This window comes from Odontesthes bonariensis, chromosome 10 (genome assembly GCF_027942865.1).
Source record: "Odontesthes bonariensis isolate fOdoBon6 chromosome 10, fOdoBon6.hap1, whole genome shotgun sequence".
Classification (NCBI taxonomy): domain Eukaryota; kingdom Metazoa; phylum Chordata; class Actinopteri; order Atheriniformes; family Atherinopsidae; genus Odontesthes; species Odontesthes bonariensis.
Window position 1 is genome coordinate 23,338,178 of NC_134515.1, and position 11,123 is coordinate 23,349,300.

At 40.9% G+C, this 11,123-nt stretch overlaps 1 protein-coding gene across 1 annotated transcript; it reads right to left on the bottom strand.

The window, feature by feature from the left end:
* Positions 1-210: 210 nt before the first annotated feature.
* Positions 211-10,670, bottom strand: slc17a9b (solute carrier family 17 member 9b). Its single transcript, XM_075474695.1, has 13 exons — positions 10,264-10,670; positions 9,474-9,671; positions 8,571-8,710; positions 7,649-7,748; positions 7,233-7,363; positions 7,015-7,111; positions 6,257-6,353; positions 5,851-5,938; positions 5,726-5,760; positions 5,423-5,538; positions 4,020-4,075; positions 3,885-3,914; positions 211-3,525 (listed from the first exon to the last, which is right to left on the bottom strand). Exons 1-13 carry the CDS (start codon positions 10,395-10,397, stop codon positions 3,347-3,349), a joined length of 1,401 nt encoding a protein of 466 aa, XP_075330810.1. The 5' UTR covers positions 10,398-10,670; the 3' UTR covers positions 211-3,346.
* Between the last annotated feature and the right edge of the window lie 453 nt (positions 10,671-11,123).

An 11,123-nucleotide genomic window follows, 5' to 3' on the forward strand; every position in this document is an offset into this window, starting at 1 on the left:
AGCTGAAAATGATGTAAATAAAAACTTAAAGGGGCTATTTTGCCACCACACTGAGGGTCTCCACTCCATATCACAGAAAATGTAAGTATTTGAAAGCTCTGGGGCAACGTTCCTCAACGTCTCTCCTCTCTTTTGATACTGTGCTGCCTCTCAGTGGAACTGCGGAGAAAATACATGCAGAGAAGACAGCAAACTAAAACAACTCCCCAATGTTGACAAAATATATTTTATTCAAATTGTATTGCTTTTACACACAGCATATTTTGAAAGCTTTAGAATACTGCATCTTCTTGCATTTATCTATCTCTTATCATACATATGTTACAGTTTATCAAAAACTATCTGAAGGCTTTCGGGAACCTACAGCAAGACGTTGGTTAACAAAATTCCATCTAATCATCACTTGGATGTTTAAATTTTGTAGACTGTCAATATAATGATAAAGTATAAATAATATGCGTGTATGTAAATAACATACATCTGCAACGCAACGCATCTGAAGAAAGTGCTGCCCAGGACGGCTAAAGGCTGGAACAAAACACTGAAGTGTGATAATTCTATACAGTGCTGTCATATAAATAAATACACTTTGTGTATGATCCATACAAAATAAGCATTGGTACAGAATCAAAATGACATTTGGTGTAGATATCATATTTAGTTTACGTATCTTAATACGACCATCAGCCACAACATCAAAACCACTCTACAAGAGAAGAACATCGACCATCATATTACTGCCAGTGTTTGGGAGTAACTAAATACATGTAGTAGAGATTTACAATTAAGGTATAAAACAAATGCAAGAGTAATCAATTACAGTTACCTCAAAAATGGATATGTAGAATTTAACATTGATTCTGTAGTTTGGGATTTTTTTTCCTAAGTGCTGTAGCGTCCCAATCTGTGTAGTTAAACACAACTCTGCTCAACACCAACAAGAGTAGGATCCTTAACAATGAGCCGTCTCTGCTTCAAGACAGGGTTCATATATTTGGCAGTATGTTCTCAAACTTGAGGGGTATTTTTTTCTTAGTTCGTTTTTTTTTTTTTTTCATTTGCACCATCTCTTGTAGAAGTATCTTTCTAAAAACTGGTCCCAATTCAGTGACTTAAGCACTCCTATGACCAAGGCACTCCCTGACAGCAGAGGTCTCCTCCAGGATAAAATGGCCTGACCTGCAAAGACAGGTGACCAAATGCAAAGACCCTGACTGAACTTCCCTTGATACTCACAGATCTCAATCATAACCACATATGCACCTGAAAACCCCAGGCCCCAAAGGATCAAACAGATCACCCTTGTGCCAGACACCATAGTGTCAATATCCTGTCTGAACAGAGCTGTTATTAGGAGACAGATGGTTTTAATGCTGTGGCTGATCAGTGTGTGAACAGAAAATTCTATCTTCAATCTGAAAGGCACAGGGAAAAGGTGTATTTTAATCCAGTTACTTACAACTTGTAATTTATCACTTATGATTGTACCTTGTGTGTTTGTAATGGCTGGCAATGTAAACAATGCAACAAAATATTTAAGAAAACCAACATGTGCTGCAAAATATCTTAGTTAAAGATTTCTATAGAACACAAAAGCCTATGTGCCTTTGTATGTAAACAAAAACAATTGTCACAGAAGCAAGAAAAATCCTACAAAGGCGGGAAATTTACATTATGTGATGACAATAATTTAATTTAGCAAATATTTTGTTGCTCATTTCAGTCACAAAATAATAAATGCATAGATATAAAGGTAACAGTAAGCAACTAAATTCAACATAAACTGGAAAATCGTGAAACTGTGCTCTGAATGCCACAACTGAGTCATGCATACATTCACTTTCACATTCAGCCAGAATTGTGCAGCTACCTTTAAGCATACTCTGTAGTAGCGTCATTAAGCCAGATATACTCCAGTTCCTCCACCGTACTCAGCCCCAGACATCGTTTTTCATTCTTTCACCTGCCCCAACATTCATTGTGTCAAGTATGTAACATGGCGACTGCATTTAAAACTGCCCTGATGAGACAGTGAAGGGACACTAACTCTGGAACTACCATGACAAGTGAATGGGCTCTCTCCTGTGCTAACTAGCTCCATCCCCACGGCACACAGCACTTCTTGCTAGAGACAAGGTAACAAAGGTTTTAAGTGCTATAGAAAAGATGTATCTCTTAAAATTAAAAGTTAGACATCCATCTTGCCTGCCTGTGCAGTTTTTCACGAGGATGATAAAATTGAGAAGTTTCTTTCACACAGAAGAATAAAGGAGGATGAAACACTTCAAAACGAGGTCTATTTGGGTTTTCTGTACAGCATTACATTGATTGGATTTGATGTCATCTTATCTAAATATTTATTTGATGATATCACTTAATATGCTTCTCTCTCACAAAAAAGAAGATTTCGATACTCTTCAAACCACAAAAATAACTCAAAACAATTTTGTGAGGTATTACTACTGCATGCAATTACAAAAAATTGTTAACCTTTGGTCTCCCAACGTGCAACATGTTCCTTACGACAAAGAAAACGCGCTCAGTTGGAGCCTTGCTGCCATAAAGCTTTCTGCAACCCCTTCGTAAATGATAAGATGAGCTTGTAACCATGGAGATGAAGACCACAGAAGGTAAATCATATAGGCCATTAGAGTGTCTGCCAAGTAATTAGTGGCTGGGTAATGAGGTGTCACCAAGAAATTTCTCTCAGTGATGGGTGAGTGGGGGGACTAATAAAAGACTTCAGGTACAAGACGTTGGACACTCCCGCCTCCCCTATCCCCGCGGGGTAAGAAGAAGACACCACCTGTGTCAGTCGCAGCTGTCAGAGAGCTCCTGAGACTAACACAGCAATCACTCTCACGATTCACCTAGACAGGATGCTACAACTTTTACATAACAATCTCTGTGACTTTTCAAGTTCGAAGTAACACAGACTGTAACAAATGACAAGTGTAAACAGCTTCCCCTGCAGCTGTTTAACCACAGCAAAAGCTGGAACCCGTAGGTAGTGTAGGCTTTTTCTTTTGCAATCTATACCCTTCCGTGTTCTTATTCAACTGACAGAGCCTCCTCCAACTGTCTTCCTCCAGGATTCAAGGCTGCAGTGCTTTAAGACTTTTCAGTAACATCGTGCAGACTCTGCTGTGTGCTTTTCAGTAACTTCAGCAGTACACCCCTAACCATACACAGAGCCAATCAAACTTTTCCCAGATGTGGTCTGCAACTTTTAGTCCAGTTGTGCTTTCTTTCCATTGGATAATAATCTAATGTGGTTAAAGTATTAGCTGCTGATTGCCTTAAGTCACATCTCCTGTGGGAATAACTCTCTGGTCCCACTGTTGTTTTAGATGTGAATATTGTGGTGGCGGACCTTACTAGTGTCAATATCGACCCGGCGCGCCTCAGCAAAAGCCAGGAAGATGAAGAGGCCCAGCAGGTTTACTGTGGTGATGAGGGCAAACACAGATGCCCACGAGCCTGTCGCCTCAATGAGATACCCCGAGAAATACACCATTAGGACCCCTGCACATGAACACAAAGTCTCCAATTATAGCACGGTATCACCAAGACAGAAGCAACACACAAACTAAATTTCACGTGAGGCACAGTTCAGTTTTGTTTCCGATGTAAAAAACTGCAAAGAAAATGTCACATTCCTATATGTCCCTCATAGGATCCCTCACTGTCATCCTCTGTTCCCTGTTTTATTCATACAAACTTCATCAGGCTCCCTTGATGAAATATGCATGGAGCAAACCTGACAGCAACACATCATCTGAAATTTTGTTTTTCAAAAAGGGAATCAGCTATTTTATTTAATAGTGTCTGTCACTGCTGCTGAAAAATTAATCACAGACATTTCTCAATTCACAGACACTCACCTGAGAACGCGCCACATGTATTCATAACACCTGTAAAAGGAAAGCAAATACACACAAGGTGTATTTTTTTCTAATGAGTTAAAATGTCAATTGTGGTTTTAAGAGAAATCTTTGATTTTTTTTTATTTTACTTACCAAATAGGGCTCCAGCACAAGAAGGAGCAAGATCTTGAACATTTACAGAAACACCGCTATAAAAGACACATATATTATAAGCCATTTTATCACAGAAGGTGAAGCCTATTATCGCTTATTAATCTCCCCTGCCTAGAAACATAAAGCTCTCATCAGGTATGGACCCCTGAACAAATATATTGTCCTACTTTAGAATGTTGCTCATAAAAAAAAAAAAAAAATTCCTATTCCTATTACTCTACATTATTTCTAACAGTCAGTCAGAAAAGCTTCAAACTGGCAAACTGATAATAATCAAATCAAAATCAAATCAAATTTATTTATATAGCAGATTTCATGTACAAACAGTTCAAAGTGCTTTACATAAAATGAAAGCATTGCAGCAGGGAGTGTAGGAAGCATTAAAAATACATAAAAGAATATAAAGAGAAACAAATGCTGCTAAATGCTGCTTCTCCATGTTTAGTCTGGACTCTGGACTGGACCAGCTGACCTGAGTCCTTGGATCTAAGAGCTCTGCTGGGTTTATATTCTCTGAACATATCACAGATGTATTTTGGGCCTAAACCATTCTGGGATTTGTAAACCCTCAGCAGGCTTTTAAAATCTATTCTGTGACTGACTGGAAGCCAGTGTAAAGATTTCAAAGCTGCTGTGATGTGTTCAGATCTCTTAGTCCGGGTTAAAACTCTAGCAGCAGCGTTCTGGATGAGCTGCAGATGTTTAATGCTCTTTTTGGGAAGTCCAGTTAAAAGAGCATTACAGTAATCGAGTCTACTGGAGATGAATGCATGGATGAGTTTCTCCTGGTCTTTTTGGGAGAAATATTATCATTTGGGAGAAATGATCATATGTAAATAGAATTATTTAGATATGTCTTTTTGCTAATGTTTTCGCTAATGTTTGATAAAACAATAGCACAAATGATTTAGTCTCGTTAGAATAATAAGGTAAAAGTTATTTAACTGTTTTTGCAGGTATGAACTTTTCCATCATAAGCTGGATGTGGCAACTATCCCTAAGTCATTAAAATACATAGAAATGAATGGACTCGCGGGCACAGAGTGGGTCCAACTATGACTTAAACTGCATGCCCAGCTGAGACCTGCCAAGTCCACCCTTATTAAGCTCAGTATCATTATCAACAGCATAATGAGACTTTTTGTATAAAAACAGACTTGCTCAGTGGAAGAGGTGGTGAGATGTTTAACACTTTTAATGTCTAAGAAACTGCTTTATGGGGGTTTAAAATGAAATGACGGTTGTATTTTCAAACAGTGTCCCCAAAACGGAACCTACAAAACACAAAACTGAAAACTAACTCTTAAGGAACCATATTTACATCTGAAAGGGTGTAAATCAGAGCAAGGGGTAGAATGTGAGGGCAGAGTGGGTGCCAGTACCTGTGACTGAAGGTGGTGAGGCCCATGGTGGCAGACACAAATGCTACAGCCCAGGGGAAGGTTGTGTTGCCGCATAGAAGGAGGGTGAACACACTGGACACGCCCATGGAGAAAAACTATCCCAGCGATGAAAGCACACAAAAAAATAAATAAATAAAAGCATAAATCAATATTTCACATATTTTACACTGCAAAAGTACAGGAAATTGGTGCACTTTGGACAGGGAAGAAGAAAATTGACAACTAAACTAAACTCTATACCAAAATAGAGGCAGATTAATGAGGCATAATCAAATACGGTACCTGCATGAACTTCCTGACGGAGGCTGTATCGAAACCTAAAGGGATCAACACAGAAATGTGCAGCTGCTTCATCAGTAACATATATTTTTAAAACGACTTTGACATAAGATCATCAGATCGCTTACCTTGACCAATGAGGTGGTCAGACAGGCATCCACTGAAGAGAGATGAGGGTATGGCCACCAACCAAGGAATGACATTGAACACCCAGCCCTGGAGAGACAGCACATTTTCTAGCTTTCCCCGTATACAAGTGAATCTCCGACTTTTAACAAAAGCATTTCAAGAGCAACAAGAGCAGATTATTACGAAACACCTCTCTAGTGACATCTTTTCCCAGATTTAAGTCAGTGTATTCAAGCTCAGACTTTGTATCGCTTTAAACGTATGAAAACATGATTCTGAGCGGAGGGAATCCTTCGATAAAGGTTTGGCATTTCTTGATTTGAGCCCGTTTTGCTTTAATCCTTTTTCCTCCAAACCTGACGTCAAACGTGTGATTGAAAGGGGATGAGAAGATAGCACGGTTACCTTGGCATCAGGGAAGGTGTCTTTAAAGAATGTTGGCAGCCATGACAAAAGAGTGAAGAAAGTGCTCGCTGTGCAAAGGTGCGTCACTATCACAGCGCTGATCAGGGAATAAAGAGAGACACGGTTATATAAAAGTGCATTGCAGCTCATTTAATCAAAGACTGCTCAGTTCTGAAAACAAAGACGATGTCTCATTTGTTTAAAACTCTGTCTTACTGATCTGACAGAAGCTTGAGTCTCTGGTGCTTCAATGGCGTCTATCGTTTTCCTTTTTTAGTTATGTATTCACCAAGGCAAGTAGGTTGAAATCATCCAACAGTATAATAACATTCTAAACCCACAACCATCAAATGAACAGACCGATTAATAAGATTAATAAGACCACAGAAGCTCTCCCTGCCACCGAAGATGAGGCATATCAGTTGCATTTCAGTACATGTGCCATGGGGAGCGACTGGAAGGATGCATTAGAAATGTAAAAGAAGCACATGAGACCTTGGACAACAGGAGCATCTAATTATGTAATCCTCTACATCTCAATACTCTAAAGGTTGGATCTGGAAACAGCATCTGAAGGATCAACACATGTTTTATGTATTTCAACATTACAGATGACTTTTTTCTATATTGGGCCTATTATAATTACAAAGCACACCAAAGAAAAAGAAAAAACTTTTAGTGTATCCTTTGTTGAGTTGGAAACCAGACACAAATTTGCACATTTATTCTCATGCATACAGGCTCTATCATTATCTCACCAGACCGCAGGTTGTTTTAGGAGCCGTAGCCAATGTCTTTTGGTAATTTTTGACTGGGTCCCACCACTGCCCAGGGACTCCAGTGTGATTATAGGACCTGAGAGCACAGACCGACACAGGCACATGAGCACACAGGAGGACACCGACTCCAATTAGGCAAATAAGCAGGTGCAAGATAGGAGCGTGAAATGATGGCACAGATACTGTGCTCCTCTTGCCTTCTCCTTTGAGTAGATATTTCCACATGCAGTAGGCCCACACAACTGACAGGAGACCAGAGACATAGAAAACACTCTCCCAGCCGTACAAATCCAGCATGAGGGATCCGGCTCCTCCAATCACCAGTGTGCTGGAAAAAAACAAGGGGGTCACAAAATAGCTGAGTCAAGTCACTTTTTCCCACTGTTGGGACAAGATGTTTCAGCATAGTAAACACAGCTTAGACACATCTGGATACAGATGGAGTAGGTCCCCATTTCTAAACTCTAACAGGGAATAAAAAGGAACTCTGGGATCACAACAAACACATTCCCATATAAGAGCCTCCTTCTGCTCTTGAGAAAGACAATTTTCTTTCAAGAAACACCCATTGTTTTCTCACCACTCTCCATTTATTGCAGGACATTTAACTCACCCGAGGTAGGAGCCACTACCCACAGTGCTCATGAGGAAGCCTCTTTCACTCTCCACCACCTTTTGTGAGCATAAACTTGCAAGCGAAGGGTAATGAACTCCTAAAACCAGGACACAGCCATGAAGAATTTAAGGGGAAATACACTTTGAGAAAAAAATATCGTACAAAAAAAATAAAAAATAAAAAAAAGCTAACATCTGACAGAGAAAGGCACATTTGTGAAACAATTTGAGATATCCATAACTGTGGATGCCAGCATTGGTTTTAGAAGTTCTTGCTGCCAAACAAATTTAAAGAAACGCTTGTATAACCTCACTAATCTACATCTATCAGTGTAAATATGTCTGTGCCACAAACTGAACATGCCATAATTTCTAGCAGCAACCAGCAGACACCTAAAAATCCCATAATAGTACTGAAGAAAATGAATAAGTGATTAATTGGATCAATAAATCTACATTTAAACTGGACTTCTACCCACAGAAAAACAGCTGTTAGCAATGGAATAAAAGCTACATGAATCTGGAATTTCCTGCTTTGATCACACTTGAAACTGTAAAAGCATTCAAATGAATGACTACAAGTTGGATCACTTGTGGGCTTTTATTTGTTTTTTTAAAACAGACTTTATACTTTTTAAACAAATGACTCAGCACGGTCACTGACAGATGCCTTTACATGGTCTGCCCGTGTCTCACATCCTGACGCAGACAGTATACTGTCCAGGACATCACACCTTGTGCAAATGATTGTGTGCATGTATTCTTCTTATCATACCATGTATGAATGCATGGTGTAGTAATAACTAGGCGTGGTGCTCGTAAGTGGAAATCTTTGTGAGGATTGCTGAACATGTCCGTTTCTTTCACCTCACTGATTTAGTTTCAAGTGATGACTCATCAAAGCACCGCTCTCTTCTCACCTTGCAACAGGCCCATGAGGAAACGGGCAAGTGTCATGGAGAAGATGGGCTGGGAGCAGAGGTGGGCCAGGATGGGAGTGAAGGCTGTCATTGACCCCCAGGCAGCTGCAGACAGCAGGAGGACCTTCTCACCTCCCACTCTGTTCACAGAAGACACACAGACAAATAGAAAATCGAACGTTACTCCAGTGAGACATGATTCAAGTATGTTCGCTTCGATAAATGGTAATGCTGCATTTTTTTTATGTGGTGTGCGTGCTGAAGAAGGAATGTGGTTGTGTTTTCAAGTGGCCACTCTTAAGAGTTACCTTTTAATCAGAAGATTTGCATATCGTGCTGTATACACGGCATTGATGTTCTGCATGTTGCATTTCTAAATGCTGTCAGTTGGTTAGAATGCTACCCTGTCTGGCTACCTAGATTCTGAGCTGAATCTTAGTAAGACTTCCTGGTAAAACAAATCAAAATTTTAAAAACCAGACAAAACATACCATTTGGGTGATTACTAATCATTTTAGATTAGAAACTTTGAGTTTCATTTCTAGAGTTAATAAAACTCTTGAAACACTGGGGCAGCTGGTCTCTTAATGAAAATGTTTGCCTACAGTGTACATGTTAACACAGAGAAAATGTCCGGCTTTATTTGCTCCGTCATCTCTCCAGACTGAGCAAACACTGCTGAGCTTATTTGCATCACTGCCAGTGATGTTTCCATGTAATGACACAAGACACTAATGTCCGGCAGGACGCCGAGACAGGTGTCAACTGATCACTAGTGCATCATAAAGCTGATGATCATAAAGCTGATGATGGCACTAGCACTAACAGCCCGTTTGTGTAAACAAAAGGCTCTGCCGTGTCTGAAAGCTGCATGACTACGGTTTGACTGCAGGCGTTTGTCACCTGTCACTGACGTAGCCTCCAAACACCTGGGTGAAGCAGTATCCCCAGAAGAAGCTGCCCAGCACCATGCCAGATTCCCTCTTGCTCCAGTTGAACTTCTCTGCCATGCTGACGGCACAGATGGGCATTGCCACTCTGGCACAGTAGAGGAGACACGTCCCAAGTAGTAACACCACCGTCCATACCCTCGCCACAGGCCTGCACAGGATGGGGGGGGGGGGGGGGAAGAATGAGTTGGATTAGCCTGAACATCCCAAAAGCTTGCAGGTAAACTTTGGACTTCCAGCCAGTTGAAAGGGTATGTGTTATCTAAGTGGGGAAGGCCATTAAAGCCCCTTTAGTAAACAACAGGGGCTGGAATAACTGGAAGCATGTGGGCACTTATGGTATACAGGAATTAAAAGCCACAAGCCCACAATGTAATATAATAACCTACTGGCATTTTATGATATCAAACTTCCATTAAGACAGAGAGTCTGACTTCCTTCTTGACAATCGTTTGTCCTCTGTGGCACTGAAACTGCAACTTAAAGCTAGAGGACTATTAAAAATCCAAATATGAAACGTGTCATTTCACTGTAGCCTACGGAGGAACTGAGAAGGACGAATGGCTCAGATGCACGACACTGGAGGTTAAAAGATCAAGAGTTGATGTCATGCATCGATATTGATTGAGGTTAAAAGTGACTAGTGTCATTCTGGGAGCCTCCTGGGATATCTAACAGATCAGACGTGACGTCAAACAGTCATTGCAGTTAAATTAATGTCATGTTGATGTTTGAAAGGGTACCTCGACCAATTGGTGTGGTGTTCAGGCCACTTCTTATGACATCCAGGGACTCCGATCTTGTCCGACGGATGGTTTTCCTTGTGACAGACCAAATCTGGACTATAGTTCTTGCCATATTTTTGAATAACTGCCATTCAACGCGTGGAGACGGCAGCCTCTTCTCAACCGCTCCGGCTATTTACTTTCAGTCTTCCTGGGCCGTCAGAGAGAAAAGTAAACGTGTAGATGAAAAAAATCAAAATGATCCCGCGGTCACATCTCAGGGTTTCGATATTCAGTTCCTTTCCCACTGAGGCTGGACTCTCGGGGACACAGGCGATGGTCGCGGAACTCGGCAAGAGGAGGGAATCTGTTTTTCCTGATGCCCCGAAGAGAATAATCCACGTGTCAGTTTTTCCTCCTCAGCCTCCTCCTCCTCCGACTAGAAAGCAGTTCTTCCTTTGGTCGCTAGGGTTAATCAGGAAGTGATTCAACCCGGCTTTGGCCGCACAGTCAGCTGTTTCTACAGTATCATCCGGAACTTCAGAGGTGCCCCTGGCCTCCCAATCGTGACGGTGCAATAAAGAAATCAGAACGCTGCGATGTGAGTGCTCACTCTGCTGACTTTCCACACGCCAGTTTTGACGCGGTGGTCCATGAGGAGCGCAGCTACTGTGGGGCACAGATGTGCGCAGGGTATAATCACCCCCTGGCTGTTTGAAATTGCAGGAACTCGTTAGGTAATCCTAAAATACCACCACAACGTGGGTTACCTTATATTTCCAGCTAGCATATATGTCATAAAAGGCAACATTTGCAGGCAACAACAAATCCAAAAGCGAAAAATTTGAATTTTATATTTACAATGTGATTAGTGTTAT

What these genes read in the sequence shown, in the direction of transcription:
- slc17a9b (XM_075474695.1), bottom strand. Translation starts at nt 10,397, where the DNA reads ATGGCAGTTATTCAAAAATATGGCAAGAACTATAGTCCAGATTTGGTC. An exon ending in CACCACACCAATTGGTCGAG is followed by an intron (nt 9,672 to 10,263) that starts GTACCCTTTCAA and finishes CATCCTGTGCAG; the next exon opens with GCCTGTGGCGAGGGTATGGA. An exon ending in CTAAAACAACCTGCGGTCTG is followed by an intron (nt 6,354 to 7,014) that starts GTGAGATAATGA and finishes TTCCCTGATCAG; the next exon opens with CGCTGTGATAGTGACGCACC.